The sequence below is a fragment of the Salvelinus fontinalis genome, chromosome 24 (genome assembly GCF_029448725.1).
Source record: "Salvelinus fontinalis isolate EN_2023a chromosome 24, ASM2944872v1, whole genome shotgun sequence".
NCBI lineage: Eukaryota > Metazoa > Chordata > Actinopteri > Salmoniformes > Salmonidae > Salvelinus > Salvelinus fontinalis.
The window spans coordinates 14,058,037-14,077,742 of NC_074688.1; the positions used below are offsets into that span (position 1 = coordinate 14,058,037).

The following is a 19,706-nucleotide window of genomic DNA, read 5'->3' on the forward strand; positions in this document are numbered from 1 at the left end:
CTACTCATTCAAGGGTTTTTATTTTTTACTATTTTCTACATTGTAGAATAATAGTGAAGACATCAAAACCATGAAATAACACATGGAATCATGTAGTAACCAAAAAAAGTGTTAATCAAATCAAAATATCTTAGATTCTTCAAAGTAGCCACCCTTTGCCTTTGACAGCTTTGCACAATCTTGGCATTTTTAATCCGCTTCATGAGGTAGTCACCTGGAATGCATTTCAATTAACAGGTGTGCCTTGTTAAAAGTAAATTTGTGGAATTTCTGTTCTTAATGCTTTTAAGCCAAACAGTTGTGTTGTGACAAGGTAGGGGTGGTATACAGAAGATAGCCCTATTTGGTAAAAGACCAAGTCCATATTACGGCAAGAACAGCTCAAATAAGCAAAGAGAAACAACAGCCCATCATTACTTTAAGACATGAAGGTCAGTCAATACAGAACATTTTCAAGAACTTTAAAGTTTCTTCAAGTGCAGTCTCAAAAACCATCTAGCGCTATGATGACTGGCTCTCATGAGGACTGCCACGTGAAAGAAAGACCCAGAGTTACCTCTGCTGCAGAAGATAAGTTCATTAGAGTTACAAGCCTCAGAAATTGCAGTCCAAATAAATGCTTCAGAGTTCAAGTAACAGACACATCTCAACATCAACTGTTCAGAGGAGACTGCGTGAATCAGGCCTTCATGGTCAAATTGATGCAAAGAAACCACTACTAAAGGACACCAATAAGAATAAGAGACTTGCTTAGGCCAAGAAACACGAGCAATGGACGTTAGACCGGTAGAAATCTGTCCTTCGGTCTCATGAGTCCAATTTGAGATTTTTGGTTCCAGATGTGTCTTGGTGTGACCCAGAGTAAGTAAATGGATTATCTCCGCATGTGTAGTTCCCACCGTGAAGCATGGAGGAGGAGGAGGAGTGATGGTGTGCAGGTGCTTTGCTGGTGACACTGATTTATTTAGAAATCAAGGCACATTTAACCAGCATGGCTACCACAGTATTCTGCAGCGATACGCCATCCCATCTGGTTTGCGCTTAGTGGGACTATCATCTGTTTTTAACAGGACAATACCCAACACACCTCCAGGCTGTGTAAGTGCTATTTGTGTGAGGAAAGACACAGAGGCAAGTACAGGGAGTGAACATTTTATAAATAACGGACATGAGAAAACAAGGACAGCGTCTGGACAAGGGGCACAAAACGACATTACTGCTAACACGGGGAAGAAACTGAGGAAGTGACAGATATAGTGCAGGCAATCAATAAGGTAATTGAGTCCAGGTGAGTCCCATGAAGTGCTGAAGCGCGTAACGATGGTGACAGGTGTGCGTAATGATTTGCCACATCAAGCGCCAGAGAGGGGGAGCAGGTGTGACAGTACCCCCCCCCCGGGGGGCCGGCCAAGGCATGACGTGGGATGGGAGTCCGACTTGCCGGCTGAGGCGCGGGAGCCGGTTGAGGAATCCACGGTTCCTTCGGCAGCGGCACCCAGACCCGACGTCACCAACCCAAACAAAATACACTCCCTGATGCTTCCAAGATTTGGTGTCTGCATTCTGTGTGGACAGACGCTAGGAGACGAGAAGCAAGGACAGGGAGTGAATATTTTACAAATAACGGACATGAAACAAAACAAGGACAGCTTCTGGACAAGGGGAACAAAATGACAATGCAGACACGGGTTGAAATTGAGAAAGTGACCGATATAGGGGAGGCAATCAATAAGATAATAGAGTCCAGATGAGTCCCATGAAGTGCTGATGCACGTAACGATGGTGACAGGTGTGCATAATGATGGGCCGCCTGGCGCCAGAGAGGGTAGCGGGAGCAGGTGTGACAATTTGACCAAGGAGAGTGATGGAATGCTGCATCAGATGACTTGGCCTCCATAAGCACCCAACCTCAACCCAATTCAGATTTGGGATTAGTTGGACTACAGAGTGAAGGAAAAGCATCCAACAATTGCTCAGCATATGTGGAAACTCCTCCAAGACTGTTGGGAAAGCATTCCAGGTAAAGCTGGTTGAGAGAATGCCAAGAGTGCAAAGCTGTTAAAGGCAAAGGGTAGCTACTTTGAAGAATCTAAAATATATTTTGATTTGTTTAACACTTTTTGGTTACAACATGATTCCATATGTGTTATTCCATAGTTTGTCTTCACTATTATTCTACAATGTAGAAAATGTGTCCAAACTTGGTTCTGTACATAAGGAGATAAGCCAAAGGCCGTATCATACAACCGTCTCAGGGTACACTGTACAAACTACAGTCTCTCTCACTTTCTCTCTCTGGTTCATGTAGTCACACTTTAACTGTCCTCTTGGTGTGAATGATTTCACAGGTTGTTAGCTTTGTCTTTAACATTTAATCACAGCTCATTACATAGTAATGGCATACTCTCTGTCCCAAAGGGCACCCTATTACCTTTTATAGTGCACTACTTTTGAGTACTTAATCTCAGTTAACCCAGAACTAAAGTGTCACGTCATTGGTCAGATGCTCAATTTAAGTTCTGGGTCCATACGTATTAAGAGAAGAGATGCTAGAAAGAGTAGCGGAACCGGAATGAGGAGCGGAACCCTCTCTCTTTGCATGTTATGAACATCCCCTCTCATTCCAAAATATGAAAGATGCTAACACCTGCGAAATCGTGATTTGTACAAATAACCAAACACCAGAACTACTGCTGCTCGTTATCCTACGCATCTCATTATATGGGCCATAGTAAAAAGTAATCCACTACTTGGTACGCATACACATTAATGGTCCGAGGACATGATGTTGGACACGCTGAACATGCGTTCCAAATGGCACCCTATTCCAAATGTAGTGCACTACTTTTGGCCAGGGCCCAAGGGAGCCCTAAAGTTTCTGTTGACAGCCAATCATAGAACACCTGCTCTTCCCATAACAGACTGACAAGGTGAATCCAGGTGAAAGCTATGATCCCTAATTGATGTCACTTATTAAATCCACTTCAATCGACGTAGATGAAGGGGAGAAGATTGGTTAAAGAAGGATTTTTAAGCCTTAAGACAATTGAAACATGGATTTTGTGTGTGTCATTCAAAGGGTGAATGGGCAAGACAAAATATTGAATTGCCTTTGAACCGGGTATGGTAGTAGATGTCAGGCGCACTGGTTTGTGTCAAGAACTGCAACGCTGCTGGGTTTTTCACGCTCGGCAGTTTCCCATGTGTATCAAGAATGGTCCACCACCCAAAGGACATCCAGACAACTTGCCACAACTGTGGGAACGCTTTCAGTACCTTGTAGAGTCCATGCTCCTACAATTTGAGGCTGTTCTGAGAGCAAAAGGGGGTGCAACTCAATATTAGGAAGGTGTTCCTAATGTTTTGTACACTGTATATGGCTGCAGCTGCTACATCATGGGAGCCACATCTGTGGGGATTTTGTGTTTCTTGGTTGTAATTTCATTACTTAGAATATTGATCTTCAGTCATATCCTATTATGTATACATTAGTATTGTAAATAAGAATATATACATCTACATATTTTAGCTGTTCTTGTCTGTTAATGTTCTGTATGATTTCATGTTGTGTGTGGACCCCAGGAAGAGTAGCTGCTGCTTTTGCAACAGCTAATGGGGATCCTAATAACATACTCCCCACCAACATAGTAGATCAAAAAAGGAAAAGCCTGCACAGGGTATTGCTGCTCCAAAGTGGTTTCATTACCTGCATAGCAACAATGTTCAATCATTTTCTCGCACAAGGGAATTCATATCCTGTGGTTGTTCAAAGCATAAAAATAGAACCTCTCTAGTTCTGTGGTTGAAACAGTTAGCTTCCAAACTATAGCTTCATAGGAGTACACTGGCCGTAGTGTAGTAGGAGACGGGCAATAATCAACATACAACACGGCTCTGTCCATGTCTTGATTCACTGCACCCATCTGGTGTGTGGCAATAATACTTTTATATATTTAATTTAAACTGTAACTCACAATGCATTCTTAAAAAAACAACTATTTATTACTTTTACACAACAGCATTTGATGGACTCGTACCCACTACCGCAACACAGTGCACCCGACAGCCGGTTGCTTACAACAGCAACTGTACTCCCCTCCATAAGTGTTTGGACAGTGAAGCTACACATTTACTTCAGCATTCTGGCTTTTAGATCAAATGATTCACATTATGAGACAGTACAGAATGTCAGCACGAGAGTATTTTCATACATATGTTTTAATGTTTCGAAATTATGTTTAGTGTTTAGTCCCCCCATTTGAAGAAGTCGTTAGTATTTGGACAAATTCACTTCGTGTAAAGTAATCAAAAGTTTAGTATTTGGTTCCATATTCCTTGAACGTAAAGACTACATCAAGCTTTTGGCTCTACAAACTTGTTGGATGCATTTGCAGTTTGTTTTGGTTGCGTTTCAGATTCTATTTTGCCCAATAGGAAATGAATGACGACTGGAGTCATTTTCTTTCTATGTGAGCAGATGTTTCTGAACACTTCCAAATGAACCCCGATGATGTCATGATTAAGACAAATCATGAATGAATCATGATGAGCAAGAAAGTAACATAGGCTACAACAAAACATGCTAACCTCTCACTTGTTACCAACAACAGATACTAAACTTTTAACAACTTTAATATACTAAGTGAATTTGTCCAAATACTTCTTCAAATGGGTGGTATAGATACATAGTCCCTTCATTTCTAAACAGTAAAACAGAAAACAGAAATTACCCTCAAGTTAAAGGTGACATTCTGTACTCTCGCCTCATATGAAACATGTGATCTAAATTGAAAAAAGTTATCTTCACTGTCCAAATCCATATTCAAAGGGATTGTTTAAAATAAATGAACAGGAGGAAAAAAAGGAATTGAATGAAAACTCCCTGGTCAATTCTGTCGGCCACCTAGTGGGTGGGTTTTCTGGGGTTGAATTAAATTTATTGTGGGAGCCACACCCGCATATCTTGTTGCGCACCTTCATAAGGCAAGTCTGAATATCGACTACTTAGAAGTGCGTAGGAAAGGCGTACATTTCCCAAGTCTGACTCTGCCCCTATGAGAAAAGGCTTGAATGTGTAGTAAAACGGCATCATTGGTGGTGATTGTGAATGATCTACTGTAATGTGATCTGATTGAATGGGGTTTTGTACTATGGAGTGTTGTATGACAGTTAAAATACTAAAATATTTCTTCTTAAGTACCAGCAATAGAAGATGTACCTGTTTGAGGTCTCGTTACACAAAAAAAAATCCATAAAATGTTTCTTCAGCATAGCAATGTTATTAGGCCAGAAGGAGTACCCTGCTTTTAGGTCCCAATGTCCTCTCCTCTTTCTTTTCTTCTCACAGGGTAAAGACAATATGGATATAATAAACAGATGGAGGGAGAGAAGAATGAGAGAGACCTGTTTCTACTCGTCCTCCTCTGTGCTGGAGCTGGGTGGTAGGAGGGCACACTCCTGTCTTCGGCTCTTGGATGCCCTTCTCTTCCTCCTCCCTGGCATCTTCAGCCTCCTGTGGATCACATCTAAGACACACAACAGGCACCCCTTATTAGAACAACTGCAAAATAGGATTAACAGTAATGATAACGCTCAGTTGTAAAAGTTAGGGCCCTATAAAATCTGATCCTTTTTTCGCAGATTTTCTTTATAAACATTTTTCTTTTAGTTTTCTGTTTTTTCCCTGTTTTCAGGTTTTCGCTCTCAAAATCCACATTTATTTAATAGTAAAACAACAGAATCATATGTTCTAAGTCCACAACAATGCTTAAACCACATCTGGAGACCACTTTTTGGGTCTGGTATAAATCTAAGAAATGTTGATATGTGAGTGTAGTTACCCTGTCATTCCAGTGTACACCAGCAAAAGATCGTTGTTTGGTTAGCGATGTTTCTGTAGCACTCACATAAATGCAGAGTTTGCAAAACAAATGCCCACTGGATTGATGCAAATAATCATGACGTCATTCCTCCAGGTTAAGAGTGATATTCTTGTAGTTTAATTTAATTGAGAAGGTTTTTGGGAAAGCCTTTCCTTCAATACCAGAAGACGGTTATCATTACATTAGCATCGTAGCTAACGGCTACACAAAATGTAGACCAAGGATGGGCAACTAGACTTTTGAACCTTTTTAAGGTCCTCTGGTCAATTTCCCCCAAACTCTGTCAGGCTCTCAACTTACTGTTAAAGTAGTAGAATAACACAAGGTGCAACTTCGAAATTTGGTTGTGCATCAGCAGTTTTTCTCGTTATGTCCGTCACTGATAGTCAGTCAATTAGCCATGTCAGCCACACTTTTTTTTGATTGCTAAGTTAGTTTTGCGGCCAGCTATCTAAATTTGTTGTCATGTTCGAATTACCGGCTGGCTAACAAAATCCATTGATTTTGTTAAGTCAGTCTCACACAAATATCATACTCAAAACTGCAAACATTTCTCTCCACCCTTGTCACGACTTCGACCGAGGCAGGCTCTCCTTCCCGTTCGGGTGGCGTTCGGCGGTCGTCGTCACCGGCCTATTAACTGCCACTGATCCTTTTCTCCCCCTCTCTATGTGTTTATTGGGCGCACCTGTTTTGTATGAGGGTTAATTAGTTGGGTTTATTTAATCAGCCGGCCCGCACGTTTCTTTGTGCGGGATTGTTTGTATGTAAGTTGGTGTCGGTTTTGTGCTTCATGTTTCTGGACATTATTCATTCCCCACGTGTCTGGGGTAGTTTATTAGTGTACACCCAGTGTGTTAGTAGGGTGGCCTAGTTTGTCCGTGTTTCATTAAAAAGCATTTGTTTTGCAATTGCTGCTCCTGCGCTTTTTTCTTCACACTCCGACACCCAGGCCTTACAACCCTATGGCGAAATGGGTAGAATTGCAGGAAATTAGCTGTAAAACAGCTCATTTTCTTTACACCCCATGGAAAAATGTATAGATTTACTCTAAATTAACTCTAAAACTATCTCCGCTGTCAAGCGGGGGACCATTAAATGTTTTGCTCACAATGTGGGTGGGAAGGGGGTATGAGTTCAGATTTTCTGTGGCCCCCACCCCCATCAAAGTTGTTCAACACTGGTGTAGACATATTGTATGTGCGCTACACACACGCACGCACGCACACACACACACACACACACGGGGCATGGCTGGTTTCAGAAAGGTAAATACAAATCACTGATGCATTTTGTTAATGTATTAGGATCATTTTAGGCAAATTAATAAATGTTCTAAGTTCAATTAAAAAAAAATTATATTGTTGAATTCCATTTTCATGTCTGCATTCCGTAACGCAGATTTTATAGGCCCCGTAAGAAGTGTGTGTTGGGGACGGGGGATGTGTGAGCCCCAATGAACCCACCTGCCACCCTGTCGTAGTCCTGCTTGGGGTCGTGCCAGTACATGCTGGGCGTTGTGCGCCAGTGGCGGTAGAGGCGTGTGTGCAGCACGGACAGCACCAGCAGCACCAGGAGGAAGCCCAACGCCGCCGCTGCCCACACCGCCTCGTCTGTCCGCGGAGTGGGCAGCATCCTGTCACCGGGTCCAGCCACGGCGCCTCCTAGTGGAGCTACGGTCTCAGTGTACTTGCAGTGGCCCACCCTAACATCACAGTCTGCTCTCCTGTCCTGGCTGTTTGCCTGAGTGACAGCCAGCTGTTTGGGCTGACTCTGAGACAGAGGCTTTTTCCTCTTGGTTGGAGAGTTACGGGGCTGTGTCTCTCCCTCGTGTCTGCTGCTCTTGTCCTCTGCTTCGTTCTGGTTCACCCAGTCTGTTTCTCTCACTTTGCCTCTGGGATCTTTTTCATTAGTGTCATTTTCTATGCGGTGAGGTTGAGTCACTTTGAGTCCTCGGTCCGTGCCTCCCTGTGTAGCCCTCACTGTGGCTTGGCCCTGTGCTTCAGGTTGGAGTGTGGTTCCATGTTTCTGGACTCTGTTCGGCTCGGTTCTGTCCAGGGTGGTCTGTCTCTCTTTCTCCTTCCCCTCCTTCCTGAGTGCAGCTCGGCTCTTGCGGACCCTCCCTCTCCCCCAGTCTGTCACCTCCAACCATCCATCCAGAAGAGAGAGGGTCTCCTCACAGCACTGCCTCAGAGACTGGTTATGATCAACAAAAAGGCACACTCAGTAAATGATACAAACAGTAAAACAATTCTAGGACAGCTTTAGGACAACCTGGTTGCGAGGGAATTGCAGTAGGTTCGCCAAATACCAAAAATGTCAGAGTACAGATTATTTTATGTATATTCGTTCTTTTAATTTGGATAAGAGTGATGAAAATGTGATGAATTTAAGGTTATTTGTTGATGTGAAAATCTAAATGCACAGATTTGATGGTAGTGTCATTAGATTTTGGGTGGAATGGGGTCCCCAGAAATTCTGGCCCCAAAAATGTGGTCCCCACTGAAAAAGTTTGAATACCACTGCTTTATGCAGACTTTCAAACATTCAGACATGCCGGGCCCTCTCCTCTCTCTGTCTTCTGGCTCACCTTTAGCTTTGGGCATGCGTGTTTATGATCTGCAGGATGGGTCAACAGCAAGTTATACTGTCTGCTTTGATCCACGTCGCCACGGTTCCCGTGTGCCGCTGTCAACTGCAGCCAATCACAGACCTCCGACGTGGTCACCTGGGACAGCTCCAGCGTGCGACCCCAGGACACCAGCGCTAACGGCTTCAACAGGAGAGAGATTCAGTCACCACAGGGTCATGTTCAGTAGGAACCAAAAGGAAGAAAACGGGTAAGTGCTTTGTCTGTGCATCTGTTGGGGTGTCAATTGAATGCCCTGCTGTCATAGTAGACATGGTTTGTGAGGAGGTGTCCATTTTCAGTGTAATCTATAATCGGGGATATCAGCCATTTCACAAGCAGGTACAGAGTAGATGGTACATCACTTCTACCGATATCTTAGTGTAAGTAAAGGCAATGTTTCCTTTGAGACTGTCTTTATTGTGTGTGTGTGTGACTCACCCGGTGTGTGCTGAGGTCAGGGTGTGGCGTTATGATGTAGTCAGACAGACAGCGGTGGCCCAGGACAGACAGCAGGTCACGCTGACGAACAGGAGCACACGGATGGTACAGTAACACTGTTGCTCCATGCTGCAAACACACACACACACACACACACACACACACACACACACACACACACACACACACACACACACACACACACACACACACACACACACACACACACACACACACACACACACACACATCAACAGTAGAGACCGATTAGAGTTGGACAATCTGTTGTGGTAATACTGGACTCATGAAACATATTGGCTATCTAATATGGGAGGTTGTGTGAGGTTGAGTGTGTGGTGTCATGGTTTTAGTGGTTACCTGCAGGTTGTTGAGCCAGCGTTGAGGGGGGCAGTACAGGTACTCTCCACTCTCTGCCCCTACAGTCCGGTGAGCACCACTACACAAACCACCCACATAAAGACAGTTTAGTAAATGGCCCGCAACACAGGAATTGACATTAAGCTCTCATATAGGCACTTGCCCATCAGGCAGGTCAGGAGCAGTTTTTATTTATGGTTTTGGTCACTTGCCCAGAAAATGTATTTGGCTGTTTACATACAGATTACATTGTCACATTAAAGAGTTATTGCAAAGTAATATACATTAATATTTGCATGAGAAATGGAGTGCACATTAAACAACCTGTCATATTTAACTGGATTTGACACAGGTTCCCAGGTAAGTGTGTATTGTGTGTTCTTGGTGATGTAACACTCCCTGTGTGTGTGTGTGTGTGTGTGTGTGTGTGTGTGTGTGTGTGTGTGTGTGTGTGTGTGTGTGTGTGTGTGTGTGTGTGTCCGCCCGCAGCATCTTACCTGTTGGGGATAGTGTGATTGTATGTGATGGGTGTGTCCATGCAGACGTGCTCGATCCGCTGAGGTCAGACAGGAAAAGAGGGCAGACTTATGTATTAGCTCCAGGTGTGATTTCTAATTCTATATTTCAGAGAGGCATGTTTAGTTCTACATCATACATTTCTATGTGAAGGTTCTGCAACGCTGTGCCCTGCTAAACGGGGCTCAGGATTAGGCAACGTTTACATCCTATCCTTCCAGACAGAAACCCTGCGGTATGTTGTTATCAGTAATAGCTACACTGGGACCTAAGGGTTTGGAAATAATGTGTTCATAAGGAAAGAAAAGGCTAGCTCATTGTACTTTCTGTTTGACAAGTTGATTGATTGATTTACCTGTGGGGGATACTTTGTGTCAATGCTAGGAATCTTCTGCAAACAGAGGAGAGAGACCTGGTTTACACTGTGTTTCAGCAATGGATTTGCTTGGGAAAATGCACACAACAAATGCACAATATTAAGCCAAGTGAACACGATAAATAGGTGACATAATCATCAACGCTCAAGTTTGTGTTAAGTGAACATGTAATTCGTCCTTACAGTAGTTTACTACCAGGCTATATGTATGTTATGTGGAACAGCGGTTCAATAGATCACGTGGCTAGCGCCATAGTTACCTGGGTAGTGGACTCTGGCCAGGAAATCACAGGACAGCTCCACACAACTGACGGGGGCAGGTCTCTCCCCAGCAAGAGCTGTCAGTCACAGAAAAACCATCATACAGATACAAAACTGTCACAGTTTACTTGCTGTTTGGAATGGTAACATACAGTCGACGGCACATATATTCATCATGTCATTGCATTGATGTGATAGCTATGGTTTTCCTTCATGGTTGTTATACAGATCGTCTAGCTATTATAATTGAAGCAGGCAATACAAAGTCAAGTGAAGTGACATACGACAACGTTTACTTTTACTTCACTGCATTCCTAAAGAAAATAATGTACTTTTTACTCCATACATTTTGCCTGACACACAAAAGTACTCGTTACATTTTGAACGCTTAGCTGGACAGGAAAGTGGTCCAATTCACGCACTAATAAAGAGCACATCCCTGGTCATCCCTACTGCCTCTGATATGGAAGACTCACTTGACATACATGCTTCGTTTGTAAACACACATGCTTGGTTTGTAAATTAGGTCTGAGTGTTGGGAGTAAAAAAAAAACTAGAAAATGGTTCAGTCTGGTTACTGGGTGACTTTCACTTTCACCTGAGTTGTTTTCTATAAGGGTATCTTTACTTTTCCTCAAGTATGACAATTGGGTACTTTTTTCCACCACTGCATATGGCAGTATAAAATAGTCCACAATGATTCATATTGTACCTTGCCATTGTCACAAGCTTTCCACATCGGCCTAGCAGCACCGGACAGAACCAAGCACAGCCACAGCCTGGACAGCAGAGTCGACAGCGGTGGAGACATTCTTCTTCACACAATGGACATAGAGCGCGAGTCACAGCGAGTCACGGAGATACATCTTCATGGATGTATCGTTTGAAGTAATCTCTTAAAATAAATACATCCTTTTTTTTTAACAGCTATTAGTTAACATGTGGATCATCCCATTCCTGTAGCTCCCACGTCTAGAACCATCGGTGCGAGCTACTGCAAAAGCCCTCTCTGCTGGCACTGAGCGCAAACATCCAGGGCAAAGCGAGGCATTGATGCTGTTACAGCAAAGGGGTATCCGACAAAATACAGTATTCGAAGCTCTTTTTTTCTTTACCATACGGTTCACGTTAGAACTGGCTACGGCAAAGCAAATGGGACAGAAAATGTAGGTAATTTTTTTCATGGTTTCTACTAATTTCTTCCACACGGTGGCGCCAAATTATCACGTAACCGCCTGAAAGCTGGAAACCGAGGACAGACGCGCCTCAGCACTCGACGGTCCGGTTCTGTGAGCTTGTGTGGCCTACAACTTCGCATCTGAGTCGTTGTTGCTCATAGATGTTTCCACTTCTTGGGTTACTACATGATTCCAAATGTGTTATTTCATGGTTTTGATGTCTCCACTATTATTCTAAAATGTAGAAAGTAGTAAAACTAAAGAAAATTCCTTGAATGAGTAGGTGTGTCCAAACTTTTGACTGGTACTGTATATTTGATTTTGTTTATATTTTTGGTAGGGGGCCCCATTTTTGGAAATTGATCCTCAGGCCTACAAAAGGGTGGCCACCCCTGCTTTATGGGCATATCAAAGTTCCGAGTGGGATCTCTGGTACTTTTAGAGTAGTGGTCCAATTTGTCGGCAATTTGCAGGATTCAAAATGGTCGCCCTCTGCTGGTGATTTGGGAGATCTGCAATGCTACAAGTAAAAGGAGGTTTGTGATTGGTTACATAGCCTGCTATGCCAATTTCTCTGTGTAAAATGGGCCATAACCTTAAAACTAGCAGAGATCCCACTCTGTAACGTTGATATGCCCATAGAGTATATTATGTTCAACAATATGTGTAAAAAACAATTGCCAAATCAAAATGTGTATATTTTCAATATTAATGTTTATATTTGTCAATATTCATAAATGAATGTAAGAAAATTGTTATTGAAATCAAAATTCATATTTTAGAGCAACAGTACAGCTTCATATGACACTAATAAATATATAATAACTATGCCAAATTGTATTATTTCTTAAAATTAATTATGCTTTTAGATACAAATGTCAAGTATATGTCAATAATCCTTCCCCCAAAGGACCATTCTATTGATTAAATGTTGTGAAAGTCAGAAACATGATGGCTTTTTTTGTCCTGGTTTCGTGAGGAAGCACCCAGCTTTTCTTTACACTACATTTATTTCTCAACTCCTTAAAATAAGCCCAGGGATCTTTCAGTATGAAGGGAATAGGGTACATCAAATCATATTTTATTGGTCACATGCACATATTTAGCAGGTGTTATTGCGGGTGTAGCGAAACGCTTGTGTTCCGAGCTCTACGTGAAGGAGTTTTGGGGAGGGTCATGCTTTTTCAATTTTGTTGCTGGGGAAGGTTTAGTATTTAAAAAATGTGTCCAGAGGGGTATACTAAGAAGCAAGCTAGATCTATGCGGGATTTTCTAAAGCTAGCCAGCTTTAATTAGCTTCACATTCCAGCTCAGGCTTCATGGATATTGCTCTTCTGCCTGCCACTAACTCAAATGTCGCACGTGGCTAATCGAACGAGGAACTCTTCATTGAGACAATGCTGAAACATCAATCCATGGGCGTGTGCCAGTGCCACATTTTCATTTGTAACCGAAATCAAAATGAAAGAAAAGTTATCTGGGCAAATTAAGCAGGCTATGGTGTGAAATAGGCTTTTAGAAGTGCTGTCTATATTTTATTACTTATCGTTAATGCCGTCTATGGTGTACTTTGGTCTGCTTATCAATGCACAAGCACCTTTTCTCCCACTCTTATCGATAAAATAATTTGATTTAGTAATACAAAGTTTTTACTGTGCATGAAGTTTCAAATGCATTCTGTCATTACTAAATGTGTAATATGATAGGTATTTTAACAATTCCATTTTTAACACGTAAAAATGCTAATGAAATGGATGATGACACAATCTTTGTGGGAGGGAGGGAATCTGATTTCATTGGTCCTCAACTCACATCTCAGACACTTCATTCAGGATAAATTGAGTTAGTCCTGAGTTAGCCTGCCCCAGAGCAGGTTAGTTCTAAAGGGTTCTTTGCCATAGAAATTTACCAGGCTAAAAGGTGAACCACTTTAGCGGTACCGGTTATCCCAAGTTGAACTCAGAGTTGACCAAAGTTAGTTCGCTAACTCCTCAAACCAGTAGTAGGGCCAAGCTTCCTGCCATCCAGGACCTACAGTTGAAGTCGTAAGTTTCATCAAATCAAATGTATTTATATAGCCCTTCTTACATCAGCTGATATATCAACGTTTTGTACATAAACCCAGCATAAAACCCCAAACAGCAAGCAATGCAGGTGTAGAAGCACGGTGGCTGGGAAAAACTCCCTAGAAAGGCCAAAACCTAAGAAGAAACCTAGAGAGGAACCAGACTATGAGGGGTGGCCAGTCCTCTTATGGCTGTGCCGGGTGGAGATTATAACAGAACATGGCCAAGATGTTAAAATGTTCATAAATGACCAGCATGGTTACATACACTTAGGTTGGAGTCATTTAAACTCATTTTTCAACCACTCCACAAATTTCTTGTTAACAAACTATAGTTTTGGCAAGTTGGTTAGAACATCTACTTTGTGCATGACACAAGTAATTTTTCCAACAATTGTTTACAGACAGATTATTTCACTTATCTGTATCACTGTATCACAATTCCAGCGGGTCAGAAGTTTACATACACTAAGTTGACTGTGCCTTTAAACAGCTTGGAAAATTCCAGAAAATGGATGTCATGGCTTTAGAAGCTTCTGATGGGCTAATTCACATCATTTGAGTCAATTGGAGGTGTACCTGTGGATGTATTTCAAGGCCTTACTTCGAACTCAGTGCCTCTTTGCTTGACATCTTGGGAAAATCAAAAGAAATCAGCCAAGACCTCAGAAAAAAATGTGTAGACCTCCACAAGTCTGGTTCATCCTTAGGAGCAATTTCCAAATGCCTGAAGGTACCACGTTCATCTGTACAAACAATAGTACGCAAGTATAAACACCATGGGACCACGTAGCCGTCATACCGCTCAGGAAGGAGACGTGTTCTGTCTCCTAGAGATGAACGTACTTTGGTGCTAAAAGTGCAAATCAATGCCAGAACAACAGCAAAGGACCTTGTGAAGATGCTGGAGGAAACAGGTACAAAGTATCTGTATCCACAGTAAAACGAGTCCTATATCGACATAACCTGAAAGGCCGCTCAGCAAGGAGGAAGCCGCTGCTCCAAAACCGCCATAAAAAAGCCGGACTACGGTTTGCAACTGCACATGAGGACAAATATTGTACTTTATGGAGAAATGCCCTCTGGTCTGATGAAACAAAAATAGAACTGCTTGGCCATCATTATGTTTGGAGGGAAAAGGGGGAGGCTAGCAAGCCAAAGAACACCATCCCAACTGTGAAGCACGGGGATGGCAGCATCATGTTGTAGGGGTGCTTTCTGTAAAAGGGACTGGTGCACTTCACAAAATAGATGGTCTCATAAGGAAGGAAAATTATGTGGATATATTGAAGCAACATCTCAAGATACCAATCAGGAAGTTAAAGCTTGGTCACAAATGTGTCTTTCAAATGGACAATGACCCCAAGCATACTTTCAATGTTGTGGCAAAATGGCTTAAGGACAACAAAGTCAAGGTATTGGAGTGGCCATCACAAAGCCCTGACCTCAATCCTACAGAAAATGTATGGGCAGAACTGAAAAAGCGTGTGCGAGCAAGGAGGCCTACAAACCTGACTCAGTTACACCAGCTCTGTCAGGAGGAATGGGCCAAAATTCACCCAATTCATTGTGGGTCAATTTAAAGGCAATGCTAACAAATACTAATTGAGTGTATGTAAAATTCTGACCCACTGGGAATGTGATGAAAGAAATAAAATCTGAAATAAATCATTCTCTCTACTATTATTCTGACATTTCACATTCTTAAAATAAAGTGGGGATCCTAACTGACCTAAGACAGGGCATTTTTACTTGGATTGAATGGCAGGAATTGTGAAAAACTGAGTTTAAAAGTATTTGACTAACTGTATATACTAGGTTGGTGTCAGAGGAAGGCCCCAAAAATTGTCAAAGTCTTCAGTCACCCAAGTCATAGACTGTTTTCTATGCTACCGCACGGCAAGCGGTACTGGAGCGCCAAGTCTAGATCCAAAAGGCTCCTTAACAGCTTCTACCCCCAAGCCATAAGACTTCTAAACATTTAATCAAATGGCCACCCGGACTGATTACATTGACACCCACCCCACTTTGATTTTACACTGCTGCTACTCGCTGTTTATTATCTTTGCATAGTCATTTTACCCCTACCCTACCCCCTATGTACAAATGACCTCGATTAACCTGTGCTCCTGCACATTGACTCGGTACCGGTACCCACTGTATATAGCCTAGGTATTGTAATTTTATTGTGTTACTTTTTATTTTATATTTTACTTTATTTTATTTAGTAAATATTTATCGGCTTGTAAGTAAGCATTTCACTCTAAGGTCTACACCTGTTGTATTCGGCGCATGTGACAAAGAGAATTAGATTTTCATTTGATACACTTAGTATTACTTTCTTAGCTACAGTATACATATCTCCCTGACATATTACATAATTTATGCAGCTGCATGCAGTAACTGTTTGGACCCACCTTGTTGTGCTGTGCTCACTTTAACAGGAAGGTGGCGCGGCGGTCCTTCATGGGCAAATGTGGTCATCAAACTTTGTCATCAAAGTCTGGCATTCTCTGGATTTATGGTGCTTTCACGACAACTGGGAACTCAGAAAAAAACAAGGTTGAATGATGACGTTAGTGATCTTCAGGTCGGAGCTCTAGAAAGAGGCCAGAGTTCCCAATTTGGAATTCGGAGTTGGATGACCATTCAAAACATATTTTCCCAGTCGGAGCTAGTTTTTTTCAGAGTTCCCAGTTGTCTTGAACTCACTAAAGTCTGAGATTTCCCAGCTCTTATTTTCCATTTGTTTTGAAAGCAGCAGAAGTCATGCTAGATTGATAGCATCACCAATGTTGAATGTTTATCTTTTTAAGCTTGAAAAAGAGACCCTTAAACCCAGACTTGGACCACACATCCACTCCACTGAGTGGATGTGTGCTTCGCAATGCTTGCAGTTAGCCACTGATTCCTTAAAAACCACTCATTTTTGAATTTGCGATTTCCAACTTGTTGTTTAATGTTTATGGCCGATAAGCACCGATATGTTTTATCTATAATTTCTCTTCATAATTTCTCTTCATATGACAAGAATTGAAAAGGATTTGCAGGTAGATTGTTGACTTGATCCATGATGATGACTGCTCGCTTTCTAACTAAGATTTTGAAAGTATGATGATGACATGATCAGTCCAATCAAAGTTGCTGTAGATATAACGTGATTTGACGTCATTTTATCTGTGGCCAATGACCTTGAGCCTTCTTGGATGGGCTCTTCTAATGTAACTCTAGGGCAGCATTCAAGGGGCTTGAATTTTGCAGTGATGTAGTGTCCCTATGCGTGACAGAACAATGAGCCAATCAAATCAAATCAAAGTTTATTTGTCACGTGCGCTGAATACAACAGGTGTAGACCTTACAGTGAAATGCTTACTTACAGGCTCTAACCAATAGTGCATAAAAGGTATTATGTGAACAATAGGTAAGTAAAGAAATACAACAACAGTAAAAAGACAGGCTATATACAGTAGCGAGGCTATAAAAGTAGCGAGGCTACATACAGACACCGGTTAGTCAGGCCGATTGTGGTAGTATGTACATGTTGTTATGGTTAAAGTGTCTATGCATATATGATGAACATAGAATAGTAGTAGCGTAAAAAGAGCGGTTGGCGGGTGGTGGGTGGCGGGACACAATGCAGATAGCCCGGTTAGCCAATGTGCGGGAGCACTGGTTGGTCGGCCCAATTGAGGTAGTATGTACATGAATGTATAGTTAAAGTGACTATGCATATATGATAAACAGGGTAGCAGCAGCGTAAAAAGAGGGGTTGGGGGGGGGGGCACACAATGCAAATAGTCCGGGTAGCCATTTGATTACCTGTTCAGGAGTCTTATAGCTTGGGGATAAAAACTGTTGAGAAGCCTTTTTGTTCTAGACTTGGCACTCTGGTAGTGCTTGCCATGCGGTAGCAGAGAGAACAGTCTATGACTGGGGTGGCTGGGGTCTTTGACAATTTTTAGGGCCTTCCTCTGACACCGCCTGGTGTAGAGGTCCTTAATGGCAGGCAGCTTAACCCTAGTGATGTACTGGGCTGTACGCACTACCCCCTGTAGTGCCTTGCAGTCAGAGGCCGAGCAATTGCCGTACCATGCAACCAGTCAGGATGCTCTCGATGTTGCAGCTGTAGAACCTTTTGAGGATCTCAGGACCCATGCCAAATCTTTTTTGTTTCCTGAGGGGGAATAGGCTTTGTCATTCCCTCTTCACAACTGTCTTGGTGTGGTTGGACCATTCTAGTTTGTTGTTGATGTGGACACCAAGGAACTTGAAGCTCTCAACCTGCTCCACTACAGCCTCGTCGATGAGAATGGGGGCGTGCTCGGTCCGCCTTTTCCTGTAGTCCACAATCATCTCCTTAGTCTTGGTTACGTTGAGGGATAGGTTGTTATTCTGGCACCACCCGGCCAGGTCTCTGACCTCCTCCCTATAGGCTGTCTCGTCGTTGTCGGTGATCAGGCCTACCACTGTTGTGTCGTGTGCAAACTTAATGATGGCGTTGGAGTGTTCCTTTTGTCCAGCTGGGAAAGGGCAGTGTGGAGTGCAATAGAGATCGCATCATCTGTGGATATGTTTGGGCGGTATGCAAATTGGAGTGGGTCTAGGGTTTCTGAGATAATGGTGTTGATGTGAGCCCTTACCAACCTTTCAAAGCACTTCATGGCTACGGATGTGTGTGCTACGGGTCTGTAGTCATTTAGGCAGGTTGCCTTTGTGTTCTTGGGCACAGGGACTATGGTGGTCTGCTTGAAACATGTTGGTATTACAGACTCAATCAGGGACATGTTGAAAATGTCAGTGAAGACACCTGCCAGTTGGTCAGCACATGCCCGGAGCACACGTCCTGGTGGTCCGTCTGGCCCCGCAGCCTTGTGCATGTTGACCTGTTTTAAGGTCTTACTCACATCGGCTACGGAGAGCGTGATCACACAGTCGTCCGGAACAGCTGATGCTCTCATGCATGCCTCAGTGTTGCTTGCCTCGAAGCGAGCATAGAAGTGATTTAGCTCATCTGGTAGGCTCGTGTCACTGGGCAGCTCGCAGCTGTGCTTCCCTTTGTAGTCTGTAATAGTTTGCAAGCCCTGCCACATAAGACGAGTGTCGGAGCCGGTGTAGTATGATTCAATCTTAGCTCTGTATTGACGCTTTGCCTGTTTGATGGTTCGTCACAGGGCACACCAGGATTTTTTGTAAGCTTCCGGGTTAGAGTCCCGCACCTTGAAAGCGGCAGCTCTACCCTTTAGCTCAGTGCGAATGTTGCCTGTAATCCATGGCTTCTGGTTGGGGTATGTACGTGCATTCACTGTGGAGACGACGTCCTCGATGCACTTATTGATAAAGCCAGTGACTGATGTGGTGTTCTCCTCAATGTCATCGTAAGAATCCCAGAACATGTTCCAGTCTGTGATAGCAAAATAGTCCTGTAGTTTAGCATCTGCTTCATCTGACCACTTTTTTATAGGCGGAGTCACTGGTGCTTCCTGCTTTAATTTTTGCTTGTAAGCAAGAATCAGGAGAATAGAGTTGTGGTCGGATTGACCAAATGGAGGGCGAGGAAGAGCTTTGTACGAGTCTCTGTGTGTGGAGTACAGTTGATCTACAATTTTTTTTTCCCTATGGTTGCACATTTAACATGTTGATAGAAATTTGGTAGAACTGATTTAAGTTTCCGGCCACTAGGATTGCCGCCTCTGGGTGAGCGGTTTCCTGTTTGCTTATTTCCTTGTACAGCTGTCTGAGTGCGGTTTTAGTGCCAGCATCTGTCTGTGGTGGTAAATAAATAGTCACGAAAAGTATAGCTGAAAAATCTCTAGGCAAGTAGTGTGGTCTGCAATTTATCACAATATACTGTACTCTACTTCCGGAGAGTAAAATCTAGAGACTTCCTTAGATTTCGTGCACCAGCTGTTGTTTACAAATATGCACAGACCCCCCCCCCCCCCCTTACCAGAGTGTGCTGTTCTATCTTGCCGATGCAGCG

At 42.9% G+C, this 19,706-nt stretch overlaps 1 protein-coding gene across 1 annotated transcript; it reads right to left on the reverse strand.

Moving 5' to 3' along the window:
* Nucleotides 1–3: 3 nt before the first annotated feature.
* On the reverse strand, nt 4–11,729 carry LOC129821993 (tumor protein p53-inducible protein 13-like). The gene is made up of 10 exons (XM_055879802.1): nt 11,196–11,729; nt 10,483–10,560; nt 10,202–10,237; nt 9,828–9,886; nt 9,331–9,409; nt 8,953–9,081; nt 8,473–8,655; nt 7,349–8,078; nt 5,404–5,525; nt 4–1,578 (listed from the first exon to the last, which is right to left on the reverse strand). The coding sequence occupies exons 1-9, from the start codon at nt 11,292–11,294 to the stop codon at nt 5,410–5,412; spliced, it is 1,509 nt and encodes a 502-aa protein (XP_055735777.1). The 5' UTR covers nt 11,295–11,729; the 3' UTR covers nt 4–1,578; nt 5,404–5,409.
* Between the last annotated feature and the right edge of the window lie 7,977 nt (nt 11,730–19,706).

Coding starts and splice junctions, on each gene's coding strand:
- LOC129821993 (XM_055879802.1), bottom strand. CDS start 11,294: ATGTCTCCACCGCTGTCGACTCTGCTGTCCAGGCTGTGGCTGTGCTTG. Junction 10,561..11,195: donor AAGCTTGTGACAATGGCAAG/GTACAATATGAA, acceptor TGTGACTGACAG/CTCTTGCTGGGGAGAGACCT. Junction 9,410..9,827: donor AATCACACTATCCCCAACAG/GTAAGATGCTGC, acceptor TGGTTTGTGTAG/TGGTGCTCACCGGACTGTAG.